At 45.7% G+C, this 13,030-nt stretch overlaps 2 protein-coding genes across 2 annotated transcripts; one reads left to right on the plus strand and one right to left on the minus strand.

Annotated features, from left to right (window-relative positions):
• The first annotated feature begins 2,450 nt into the window (after positions 1-2,450).
• LOC123129446 (uncharacterized) lies at positions 2,451-7,669 on the plus strand. The gene is made up of 8 exons (XM_044549612.1): positions 2,451-2,810; positions 2,893-3,023; positions 4,041-4,118; positions 4,221-4,265; positions 4,426-4,470; positions 4,572-4,623; positions 6,679-6,775; positions 7,225-7,669. Exons 1-8 carry the CDS (start codon positions 2,504-2,506, stop codon positions 7,388-7,390), a joined length of 921 nt encoding a protein of 306 aa, XP_044405547.1. The 5' UTR covers positions 2,451-2,503; the 3' UTR covers positions 7,391-7,669.
• Positions 7,476-11,154, minus strand: LOC123129436 (probable protein phosphatase 2C 48). Its single transcript, XM_044549606.1, has 4 exons — positions 10,382-11,154; positions 8,498-8,915; positions 8,188-8,411; positions 7,476-8,079 (listed from the first exon to the last, which is right to left on the minus strand). Exons 1-4 carry the CDS (start codon positions 10,709-10,711, stop codon positions 7,897-7,899), a joined length of 1,155 nt encoding a protein of 384 aa, XP_044405541.1. The 5' UTR covers positions 10,712-11,154; the 3' UTR covers positions 7,476-7,896.
• Between the last annotated feature and the right edge of the window lie 1,876 nt (positions 11,155-13,030).

Below are 13,030 nucleotides of genomic sequence, written 5' to 3' on the forward strand. Positions count from 1 at the left end.
TCATTTTGTATTGCTATCCCAAGCGGTTAGACCATCATCAAGACATTCTCTAGACATTTTTACCCCTCGTTGCGTCTGTCACCTACATGTGGGACTCACCTGAAGAAAAGGAAAAGGGAAAAAATGTCTCCCCCTCTTTCACTCACATGTGAGGCACGAGTCAAGGCTTGCCTAGTCAGCAAAGACAAGTCAAACTGGCTTTATTTTACTGACTTGTTTTTTTAGGATGTGAATATATTTGTGTTAATTAAGGGTGGGTAGCTGCATATGACCTTAGATAGTTTGTTAGCACTAACCGTAATAAGCCAAACAATGTGAGCCTCACAACCGGAACTTGCTCTCCGTCGTTGGTGCGGGCACGGCGGCGCTGCGCTAGGAACACGTTGCAGTAGAGGCGGAGAAGGTGTGCGCGTGAGCGCCGAAGCCTACTGGAGCACGCACGCAACACTCCACGGCCCATGGAGCCCAACATGTTCATGGGGACGGTCAAGACGAATCTCACGAGGATGGTAGATACAACAAGAAATCGACCATTCGGGGGAGGGGAAAGAAAGCGGGCATCACGGTGACCCTGATGGGCAACCGCTTTGGTCGAGGGGGCCTGGGAGGCCACGAATGGGGGCGTCAGTGAGCGACATATGGAGTTGGAGTCGATGGCGTCGTCTACAAGCGTATCCAGTCAATTGTGTTGGTGGAGAAGTCTACGGCGTCTCGATGGAGCTCCAAGACACGTCGGTTCTTCTATGGGAACCCAGACGCCTCGTGTGCCATGTCGTTGCACCGTCGGGCGTGCTCTAGATGCGGCGGCCCCAGAGGAGGAAGATTTCAAAGAGGGGACTAGAAAGTGGTGTGGGTTGATTAAGAACTCTCCCTAGTGGTGTGATTGGTGTGGGGATAAGGGCAAGGAGTCCTAGGTTATCCTTAGGATGAGTTGCGGTGCGAGTTCCTCGACTGAGCGCAGGTGCAGCGAGTGGAGAGAGAGGGGGGAGGAGGAGGGGGAGAAAGCGGGGATGCGTGGGGAGCTAGCGGCGGCAGCGGCCCAGGGTCGCAGAAAATCGGGTTTGCCGAAGTTGAGAGAATGGCTGCGGTAGTGAGAGTTTTCCCTTTTGTACTTTTTTAGTTTTGTGTTTTTTAGTAAGGCCCCACATGTAAGTCAAAGAATGAGAGGTCAGAGAGAGTTTTTTCCGCATGGATGAGGAGGCCCATTTGTAAGTGACATATGAATACATGAGCAAAATTGTTCAGGAAACGTTTCGTAAATAGCCAAATGCCTTTGCCTAGATGGAAACGACGCGGAAGAGTATATTCCTATAGAAGCACCAGGTAGAAGAAGGACATATTTTAACACAATGAAAAATTAGGAGCAAATATCAATATTGGGTTCGAGTTAGGAAGAAAAATGTAAATGTTCCTAGAAGTAAAATTGACTCAAAGAAAGTGAGAGATCAAGCATCATTAATTTCATTGATAGAAAAGATGTGTATGCACGATTAAAACACGAATGTTCAGGTTAAACACACCTCTTTACTAAAGGCATGTGCAATAGTGTTATCTTAATAGTGTCATGTAGGATAAATACTACTCCCCCATCCCATAATATAAGACGTTTTTAAAAGTCAAACATCTTATATTATGAGATGAAGGGAGTAATATAGTGGAAAGAGAAACCTCTTAATTAAGAGATGATATCTTAGTAACAAACTTCCATCATGTTTATAGGAATGTCTAGTTACTAGAGATAAGAATAAGAGATAACCCATTGTATGTCACTCTTTTTTGTCGTCTCTTGACTACGTGACAGGATTAAAAAAAACCAGTCTTATTAACCACAATACATGCTCTAGTGATTATTTTATAGTTATAACAACAGACAGGTGCTAATTTATTTCTATTTTTTAAAATATATTCCTCACATCACGAACATGTGTTACATGTATGGATGACTTAGTTTACTTGTCAATAACATGCGGAGGGCCTATGGTTAGATGGTAAGCAAGGGCTGAACAACTTGTGGAGGAAAGATCTCCATGCTATTTTCGTCCTAATAATCTAGGAATTGTGGAAGCATCGGAATGTTATTATGTTTGACGGGGCATCTCCTTCGATGGATGTGCTTCTAGGTAGGGTGAGGTCTGAAGGAATGTTATGGTTGGTAACCGGCAAGTTTAAAGGAAATGTGGACCCCTTATTCCTTAGACTAGAGAGGTGGACGAGTAGTGAGGAGTAGCGTTGTAACGAGATTCTTATAAAACTATGATGGAGTCATTCTTTGCATTTCTTCTTTAATACTCCCTGTTCCAAAATAGATGACCCAATTTTGTACTAACTTTGTATCAATTTGAGTCATTTATTTTAGAACAAAAGGAGTATATGATATGTACACTCGTGTATATTCGAGAAAAAAAACTTGTCAATAACACGATTGATTGCTGGTGTTGGAAAACCAACAAGCTGCCGTGGTGACTGTAAGCGAAGCACACGACTACCTGTCCTTTCCCCAATAATGCGCGGCATCGCCTCCGCCGGAACGCTCCGCCCCGGGCCATCCGCAGCTGTCCGATCAAAATCCAACGCGGCAGGCCGCCCCACCCTCCACCGACGACCCCTCCTCCACCTCCGGCGATCGCCGGAACCCTCTCTGCCGTCCAGCCGCCGCAGCCGTCGCCTCATGCCTCCTCTTACCGCGGCCGCCCGGGCCACCAGCAGTGGCGGCGATGCCTTCAGGGAGCTTGCCTCTGCCGCCGACTTCGCCGCCATCGCCTCTCCCGACGGCCGCATCTCCGTCGTCGGCTTCGGCTCCCTTCTCTCCGGTTAGTGCCACCGCGCTGCCCCGTCAGTAACAAACTCCGAGTCCAAAATCATGGGCCTAAGTTTCGAGGTTCCTGACGCCAGAGCGGAGCGCGAGGAGCACGTTCCCGGAGCTGGAGGGGTTCCGTGTGGCGGCGCTGCGCGGGTTCCGGCGCGTCTTCGCCCACGCCGCCCCCATCTTCTTCGAGCGCGGCATCGCCATTGAGGCCACTAAGGCAAGCATACTGTATGCTTATCTTTATGATGCTCTTGTCAGTACTTGTGTTTCATCTTTGTGTACGCATAGTCCGTCTGGTTGCATTTCCTGTATAGTTCTGTTTGTGGCGTAGTGGTGTGTGACTCTACAAGGTGTGTAGTATTTCCAATTTTCCATAGGGACATGGATGGATTGCTCGGAGCTGTCATATGCAATTCTGCCTGAATGTTGTGATGTTTGGAATTCCTGGATGACCAAATAGTCAGGGTGATAGGGAATTGAGCTTCTCTGTGGTGTTCATTTTTCTGACATTCTTATAGGACACATTACATATTTCACCTCTTTCATAGCTGCGCTTGACTGTTGATTTTTGCTATGTTGAAAGATACAGAGGGAAAAGAGAAGTTCTCATTGTGGAGTTAGGGCATCTATCCAATCAAATAACCGCCACTGATATGAGCTAGATGCAATTTTGGAGATGACTGTATCACTTTTTTTTACAAACTTCTGAAAAAGATATTTTATTGCCTATCTTTAATTTTGACTAATGCATGAAACTCGTTTTATATATAATAGCTTACCTTTTCTATTGCCTAACATGTGGATTTTTTTCTATTGTTTAATGTTTCTCTTTTATATTCGTGGGATCAATTGACCATGTGAACGCAAGCTTCTTTTGATCCATTTGTGGAGTCCAAAAGGAGGAAACCATGTTGCACTGAACAAAACTGAGGCATGGAAATATGTTGACGAATTTATAAGATAATTATTGTATTACTCTATTGCTAGCAGAAGAGGATTTTTGTTACTGCTTAAGCAGATTTTCTGAAGCATGGATACCCGTCTTTGCTGTCTATGGTAATAGTCTAATAGAAGAAAGGAAAGTGTGGTGTTTTATTGAGAGATCAGAATATTGATTTTAGATTTGTATGTTTGAGGATATAGAGTTTAGTGTGTACTTCTGCCAGGAACTTGCATTGTATTTGGGTTTCCAGAAAGTTTTTGATTTTCATTGAAGTATTGGGATGACTTGTAGGAGTTCTCAAGCTTAAGCGTGGAGCATTGTGAGGGAGAAATGATAGTTGTCACTGTGTTTGAAATCAAGGAGGAGGAGGTACTGTGCTGCACTTTATGATAGTGTGCAACTTTTTGTTCGTGTGCAATCCAGTGAAGTTTTTTTAGGTTTTAGTGAAGTACTGAATTGGGATATTCGCAGGTGCCAGCATTCATCGAGAGAGAGCTCGAGTTCAGATTTCTTGCGGTGGGTGAGCAGTTAATTCACTGCATGCTAACCAATTTTGTTAGGTTTTCAGTTTCTTCATCTCAAGCCTGGCTTTTGGTGGAGTTCAGATTGTCCAGTGTCCAGTCCTGGCTTTTAATTTAGGTTAACTCTTTTTGTTTATGTATATATGTGTTGTCAGGTGGTCCCTGAAGGACTGGATGGAGCGCCTTTTCCAAATCCAGCTGTAAGGGCCTGTATTTTGGGACTGAATTTCTAGCTTAGTTTTTTGTTTGATCTTTCCTGCAGTGCAGTTATTATTCATCTTGATGGAATTTATTGGTTTAGGTTGTCTGTGCACGCTATAGCGATGAAGAGTATTTCCAAGTGAGATGCAAAGGTTGAATCTATATGACACTCAAATTTCTTTCAGTTCTGCATTTCACTTTAATGACTTTGCTACTGACTTTATAATGTTATTGACATTGGGTTATCAGCATATCAGTTTGTCCGTTTTACTATTGATAAGATATGGTAGGACTTTTTTCCATTACTATCCAAAAATGGGATTGGGTTCCACTATCAAAAGATAACGAAATGAAAACAAAACAAATGTGTCCAAACTGAAATGAAAGGGCCTAGCGACAGAATTCGCAGGCTGCTGCCGCATCTAAGCTAACAGCAGCAAGAACTGCTAAGAAAATCACGGTGTATATTACAGAGATTGAAAGCCAACTACCCCAGCACATAACTTGATCCTCAGGGGTGCCAGATCATCAGGAGAAATCATATCATCCGTATCCACTGAAACCTTCCTTTTATTTTAGTCTTCCTCCATAGCTATGTTCCCATTTCCATCGTCTTCTTCAGCTTCCTCATGTCCATCATCTTCCAGGTGCAGATTTTGCCTTCTTCCTTCACCATGTCCATCATCATGGGCCGTCAGTGCCTCACATTGCAGTGCCTCACACGAACTTCATCAGATTATAGGCCTGACCAGTAATGCATAAATGAGCATGCACAGCACTCAAATTCAGCAGGCTCTCGGACCAGTTTAAATTCAAAACAAACTCTGTTGCAAAGTTTCCACAACACCCAGCAAAGAGCCGCCAAGCCCACAATTTGTAAGTTTCGACTTCTAGGCAAGAAAGTAGGAATCCACCAGAAATACTGGGAGAAACAACCAGGTCTATCTACAGCTCCTACACATTTGGCTACCATGCTCCAGACATACTTAGGCCCTGCTTGGCATCGGTGTAAATATTATACAGCCGTATTAGTTTACATGCGTATAATACTGGGCCACAGGTGTTTTCCAGCCGGAAAAGAACGATGAGTCGAGGCCTGTATCATAAACCGACTGAATAAGAGCGTGACAGGGGATACAGGTGTAAATATTACAGGCCCAATCCGAAGAACCAAGCGAACCCACCTGACTTTTTCTTACCCGGCAATGTTTTACGGGGGATTTAGAAAGTCAACGATATCCAAGCGGGGCCTTAGCTGCAGAGCTTGGTAGGATATACTCCCTCTGTCTCAAAATGTAAGACATTTTTTGACATTGTCATAGTGTCAAAAAATGTCTTACATTTTGAGACGGAGGTAATATTTCTTTTTACATTATTTGGTACTCCCTCTAAAGAAATATAAGAGCATTTAGATCACTAAAGTAGTGATCTAAACGCTCTCATATTTCTTTTCGGAGGGGGTAGAAAGATTATTTTTTTTGTGACTTGGTATCCCTTTATTCATCTGATAGTGATGATCTAGACTTCTCTTTTACGTTTTTGTGTCCAGCATCCTGTTTTCCTTTTTGAAGCTACTCCCGCTGTTCCTAAATATAAGATGTTTTGGTGAACTGCCAAAACTTCTTATACTTTAGGAACAGAGGGAGTATTTAATAATATTTGATAACAATTTCTGAGAAAAATTGTTGCATGTTTGTGTTAATTTATAACAACATATGACTTTTAGCTATGTTATTCTTTGAGGTCTTTTAGCATATTTATCTGCCTCTATTATCGTAATTGCTTACTATTGACCAGCTAGGGTAAAATTACATAAATCGCCATGGTGATACCTGAATAAAAATACAACGAGATATCAACAATTATTTACTAGGCATAGTAATAGTTTGCTCATGTATAATATAAAGTTATTTTAAAACTGGATCGCACATATACTTCGAATCGCAGGACAAGTTCCACTGAAAAGAAATCAGGATTCTAAGGAATTGTAGGATGACAAAAGCATCAGAGTAGAATCAACATAGACATGTTTGACAATGAGCAAAGCTTTAAGCATGGTATTTCTTTTACCCTTTTAAGGCAAAGTGATGCCTTCTTATGCAGATACAAAGCTATTTACTTTTGGATAATTGCACAAGACAGCCCAGAACTGTAATCTCATTCCTAATTCCATAACACACTGAAATGTTGACCAATTCTTTCTGCAGGAAGCAAAGAGATATATAATCAGCACTATGGACGATACAATATTGATAAAATATGGAGGGATGATATCTTACCCTGTCGTCTATATCTCAGGCACTGGTAAGTATATTTACTCTTCAGCCATCTATGCTGGTGCTATCCACATAGTTGATTTTTTTTAATTCTTTTCCTCAATAAAGCCGTTATAAACATCAGCAAAGGCATCTTCTGCAAATTAAAATCACTGTACACCTTTGGGACTCCACCGAGGCACCGATTATTATAGGATATATTTGTTCTCCTGGTACATCGCATCAGTGACATCTCAAAGCAAGGGGCATCCCGCAAGCAAGATGATATCATTGCTTTGTGACATCTGAAAGCAAGATGCATCATGAAGCAAAAAAATAACTAAATAAGTTATTGCTCTGAACATTCTAGTTCTTGTACCAACGCGTTTTCTATCTAACTGTCTCTGTCATCAGCACTCCATCATTAGGTGGGGGTGTAGATAGAGCCCGATCCTTCTGATATTGCGAGCACCTCACACGGGTCTGATTGCCTTGCAGTGTTCTTGCTGCCAAGAATCTGGGAGAACCAGCATATAGCAACTTCTTAGACCACACCTATCTGGGTGACCGGAGAACCACAATAAGGGAATACTTGGCCACGACCGGAGCTGGCATCATGGAAGAGGAGCCACCGGAGACGCTACGAACCCGCTATGGTGGCTAACCCGACGATGACTCTCACGGCCACATCCACCACACATTGAAATTCAAACTTGTGTGACTGCTGCCTACCAAATCGGCAGTGGATATGAACAGAGATGCACCATCAGTGCAGAATACCTAAGATTGCGATTGTTTTGGGTGCAAATTATCGGCGCCAAAAGCGGTGATGTATGACCCTGTTGTGATTGATGTACACTGATAAGGCAATAATTGTGACTATTTCCTATCATAACAGAGACGGGGCCATACACAGACAAAAATGCATTTGCCCCCTTGCCGTTGGCTGCTGTTGGTTCTCGTGCATTTTGGGGAGATTTTCCGGTCATCCACCGGCAGCAGTTCGCCCACCGTCCCGATCGCCAGCCCAACTGCCGCACGCTCTGATTTGCTGTGATCTGCCATTTTGGTCTTTGACCGCGACGTCTGCACTCACTCTTCTACCAAGAAAAGGACGGGCGTGTTTCCCTTCCTTGGTCTTCACGGCAATGCAGGGACGAAGCCGTCCGTCTACGATGGCGGCGAGTGGTGGAGGAAGAGGCAGATCGCCGAGCAGTCGTCGACGGCGTAGCCCTGCCGCTTGCGCCTCCAGGCACGGACGGCGCACTGGACGAGGCGCTTCGCCGCCTTCTCCCTGTCCGCCGTGGCCGCCACGATCTGCACCGCGTCTTCGTTGGAGACCACGTCCCAGACCTGTCGCAATTTTTTGACGACCATCAGATGATGCAGTAGGATTGTGCCAAACTACCAAGGCATAAAACGGAGCTGGACGATAGAGAGGAAAGGTGGTTGGCTGCTTACCCCGTCGGTGGCCAGGATGACGAACTGATCCCGGGCGGCGATCCTCCTCTGCGTCACCTCCGGCGCCGAGATGACGCCGTAGTCCTTGACGCAGTAGTCGCCGAACGCACGCGACATGGCGAGCCCCGGCGCCTCCCGGTCGGGCAGCCACACCCGGTGCACGCCGGGCTCGTCCTCGTGGCAGTGCACGCGGCCCTTGCACTGCACGATGCGCGCCTTCTCCTCTGCAATTCAGTTTTCACCGTGGGTGAGCAACGGCCGTCCCAAGGATGCTGAATGTGCCGCAGCGCGTCTGTCGCAGCGTACTTACGAGGCAGGTTGGGTTTGAAGTCGACGGTGAGCTGGACGGCTGCGATGCTGCCGTCGTCCGACGTGGTCCCCAGGACGGCTCGGGAGTCGCCCACGTTCGCGATCACCATCGTGTCACCCTTTTTAACGACGGACAGAGCAGTGGAGCCACTGTTGACCGCGTCCAGGCGGCTGCTGCGGCGGAGCTCTTCGTCGACGGCAGCGGCGGCGGCCAGGTAGGACTGCTTCCAGAGGTCGAACTGGGAGTCGCAGAGCTTCTTCTCGCCGTCGATGAGCGACGCCAGCGTGACGGCCTCCTGCCAGCGGCACAGCAGCGACGGCGGCAGCGAGTCCCGGACGGCCTTGGAGACGTAGTGGCCCCACTGGCCGTGGCCGTCGAAGATGCCGGAGAAGATAGTGTCCTCCTGGCGTCCGAACCCCTGAAGAGAGGGAGAGGAAAACCACAGAACAAGTATACTTTTAGCTTGGTGTACATTTCGGTTTGACTATTTAGAACCCTTTTTTTTGCGGAAAAACTTCCAATCTATTCATCTTCAATCATGGCAGTACAACGAACACCAGAAATAAAAATTACATCCAGATCCGTAGACCACCTAGCAACGACTACAAGCATTGAAGCGAGCCGAAGGCGCGCCGCCGTCATCACCCCTCCATCGCCGGAGTCGGCACAACTTGTTGTAGTAGACAGTCGGGAAGTCGTCGTGCTAAGGCCCCATAAGACCAGCGCACCAGAACAGCAACCGCCGCTGATGAAGAATAACGTAAATTGGAAGGATTCAACCCGAAAACACATGAACGCACCGTTTTCTGCCATCGCAGTCATACCCCCTTGGATAATGACCCAATCACCCAAGCCACATTGGATTCAGAAACCAAGAAACCTAACACCCTTTTCTCTCCAACAAACCGAGACACGTATTATGCTTTTTTGGCATGGAGATACAGTAGTACTCCCTCCGTTCGGAATTACTCATCGAAGAAATGAATGTATCTAGATGTATTTTAGTTATAAATACATTCATTTTTATGACAAGTAATTTCAAACAGAGGGAGTAGTAGTATAAAAGAGAGACGCCTAGAAGCCAAAAGCAAGCGCCATATCCAAGGACCTCGTGAACATGCTACAAAACCTATGTCTAGTGAGGCCACGTAGCCTACTACATCAGTGAAAAAAACTACTTAATTAAGGGCCAACATCAGTAATAATTTAGTAAAGAGACTACCTCATTGCTCGGTTAGGCATTTTGCCCGATAGATCGTTATTATAGTCTCGTTTACTGAATCAGTTTTGGTCACCCGCAAAAAATAAAAAGAATCAGTTTTGGTCCATTTTTCTACTAAGAAACATATCTTTATTTCTGTATATAAATTTCTCTTGTGGATAACAAAATAATTCAATACACTATTTTTTGGCACAACGACATACCGAGTCTAAGTTGCATTGAAGACTTGCCGCAGCAACAACAAAACTGTACTGAAGAGAGAACTAAAGCACACCTCACAAAGATAAAGAAAAATCAGAAAATTGATTAGGCAAAGGAACGGGGAGAGAAGCCCATATCTTAGGCAGACAGGTACATGAAGCTGTTAAAATTTATTCAGTGCTCAGAAACTATTCTACACTTTTTCTACAGCAATGAGGGGACAGGGCCAACGAACCATGGCACAATGCACAATATCTTCTTCTTCATAACTATGTAAGTTCCTAATGAGAAATCTCGAAGCGAGAGTTATTCATGTAAGTTGTCTCGTCGCTAATTCGCTACTACCATAAATTAAGTCACCAATGATTGCCACGAGACGTGGAACAGAGCATCAACATGCAGCGACCGGATTACGAAACACAGAGCAGAGCCGCGGCGGTGGATGGATGGATGGAACTCACCTCCCAGACGATGGAGCAGTCCTGGTTGGTGCCCTTCTCGCCGCGGCGGGACCAGACGGCGGCCAAGGTCTCGGAGCCCTCGCCCCGGAGCGTCCCCGACGACCGCAGCACCGTCCCCTGCTCCTCCTCCTTCCTCTCCTTTCCCAGAGCCATGGATCGGGCCAGCCCCTGCAGCAGGGACGAGAGCTGCCGCATTCTCGCTAACCCAAAGAGACAACCCAAAAGAGTTCCGCGCGCAAGAGTTTCTTCTCTCTCCCTTGCTCTCTTAGTTTCTGGGTGACCGACGGCACTGTTGGTGGTGTGCACGGGCAAGGACAGAGCACTCTCCATCTCCGGCCATGGCGATGGATATGGACAGGGAGCACGCACGCACGGTTTCTTTAGCTTAGGAGATGCCCTGATCGTTTCTCCTGGATCTTTCTTGGATGAGGGCGATTGACTTTGGATTGAAGAAACGAGCTTGGACTGGAGCGATGGATTGGATCAGTCGACCTGGTTAACTTGGCCAAGGAAGAAAGTGGGGAAGCAAGCGGATTGGACTGGCGCCAGCCAAGGAAGAAGCGTGAGTCGAGTTGTGGTGTGAAGTGAAAGCCGGGGAGGGAGGGAGCTTTTTAAAGAGGAGAGGGGAGCTGGGGAAGATCGAAGGGGTGGGATGAAGAGCCGGGGGTGCAGTAGAAGCTACAGACAGCATGCAAACCGAGGCCGAGGCAGCAACGCGGTCCGTCGCTTGCACAGCAACACGAAGATGCCCTCCTTTGCCCAAGGAAGAAGGAAAGGAGATAGGATGACGGGACGGGTATATGTCCTCGGAGACTCACCCGGCGTATTCCATTCCGTCAACAACTTTAGGTCTTCCGATCGAAAAAATAACTTTTTGAAGTTGCGTTTTGTCAGGACCCGATCTTAAGTCACATCGATTTAGCATATAACACATCATATTACTTTACGGCCTCACGCACGGTATTTCCACAGGTGCCATCTTATCTGGCCTGGGACCGTTTGCGTCTTTTGGCTCATGTATATGATAGTGTCGCTAGCATCCATATTTTTTTTGATCAAAGAAGGGTTTTCCCCTTCCGATTTTCATTACTGAAAACCAAGCTTACAAAGTTCAAAGGACGAGCAGCAGAAAACAAGTTCACAACATTACATAAGACGAATGAAAACTGGCCAAAAGGACCAACATAGGCCAGCATGAACAAGGTCCATCAACACATCTAAACAGAGTTATAGACTTAATAACTAGCGACTAGCAGGCACAAAAGGACTTGGAACAGCAGCAGAAGATGAAGGAGTTGCAGCCATCATCCAGGGGAGCCTCGCCACATTGATTCGCCATCCCTGCCCAGCTGTGTACACCTCACTTGTTGCCCGTTCTAGAACTCTTGCCCCCACTTTCAGCATTTTTTTGGTGGCTCCTTTGTCTGCAAAATGGACCAATCAAGCAACCATCGAACCATTAGTTTGATTATCTGAAAAGGATCATTAATCCTTTTTCTGTCAAAGACAATTGCATTTCTACATTTTCAAATTGCTCAGAATAAAGCAGAAACCCATATCATCACCGTTTTCTTGTCTTCTTTATTGAATTTATTAATCCACCCCCAAAACAATCTTTGACACTTAACGAACTGGACTTCAGACCACAAACGCATCGGACCAAACTCCAAAGCAAAGAGGTCGCAGAGCATGTGAACAGCAAATGATCAATTGATTCATCTTGTCCACAAAACACACATTCTTTCCCTCCTTTCCACCCCTTTTTGAGTAAAACATCCCTAGTCAAAATGCTCTTTTTATTCACTAGCCACAAGAAGACTCTTATTTTAGCAGGAACTTATTTTAGCCATAGTGGTGTATTTCCACAGGTGCCACCTTATCTGGCCCGGGATCATTTGCGTCTTTTGGTTCATGTATATGATAGTGTCGCTAGCATCCATATGACAAAAGATCTGGACCGATATAACTAGTCGTAAACCCAAGGTGGCGCTATCTTACAGGGACAGATATACATGACCAAGCAACGAACGTGTCGATGAACAACGTATGAACCCAAGTCGTAGCAAGCTACAGGGACTTAAAGGAACATCGTGTGATATTTCACCAAAGGGACAGACATAGGAACGGAGAAGGACACATGTCGGCCAACCTAGGTGTTTCCGGAGCAGTAGCAAGCTACCATGGCTCAGTGGAAGCACTAGGAGACATTTCCCGATAAGAGAGGCTACCAAGAATAAACAAATAAGTTGTCGGATCCCACACATACCAAGCATTTTAAATCATACACACAATATGCTCGATATATGCAAATATAACATGACATCACAACATAACTCTACGACTTAAGTATTTATTCATTAGGCTCCGAGGAGCGAGATGTTACAAACATGTGTCTCATGACCCAACATTCAGAGCATACAAACCAGAAGCACATGCGGAAGCTTAACATGTCTGAGTACAGACATCTACAAATTAAAAAGGGCTGAGAAGACTGACTATCTACCAGATCCTGCCAAGGGCACAAGACCATGGTTGAGGTAACAAGCTAAACGTCGAAGTCCACGCGAAACTACTAGTGAGACGGAAGTCTCTCTGCAAAAACATAAAATAGGCAAACGTGAATTCAAATGTACCCAGTAAGACTTACAT

The sequence above is a fragment of the Triticum aestivum genome, chromosome 1B, assembly GCF_018294505.1.
Source record: "Triticum aestivum cultivar Chinese Spring chromosome 1B, IWGSC CS RefSeq v2.1, whole genome shotgun sequence".
Taxonomy (NCBI): Eukaryota; Viridiplantae; Streptophyta; class Magnoliopsida; order Poales; family Poaceae; genus Triticum; species Triticum aestivum.

Bases quoted from the DNA above. Each gene is read 5' to 3' on its own strand.
- LOC123129446 (XM_044549612.1), top strand. From the start codon at position 2,504: ATGCGCGGCATCGCCTCCGCCGGAACGCTCCGCCCCGGGCCATCCGCA. The intron at 2,811-2,892 runs GTTAGTGCCACC...TCCTGACGCCAG, and splicing joins CTTCGGCTCCCTTCTCTCCG to AGCGGAGCGCGAGGAGCACG. The intron at 4,471-4,571 runs GTAAGGGCCTGT...TTATTGGTTTAG, and splicing joins CGCCTTTTCCAAATCCAGCT to GTTGTCTGTGCACGCTATAG.
- LOC123129436 (XM_044549606.1), bottom strand. From the start codon at position 10,711: ATGGAGAGTGCTCTGTCCTTGCCCGTGCACACCACCAACAGTGCCGTC. The intron at 8,916-10,381 runs GTGAGTTCCATC...CCCTCTCTTCAG, and splicing joins ACTGCTCCATCGTCTGGGAG to GGGTTCGGACGCCAGGAGGA. The intron at 8,080-8,187 runs GTAAGCAGCCAA...AAATTGCGACAG, and splicing joins TCATCCTGGCCACCGACGGG to GTCTGGGACGTGGTCTCCAA.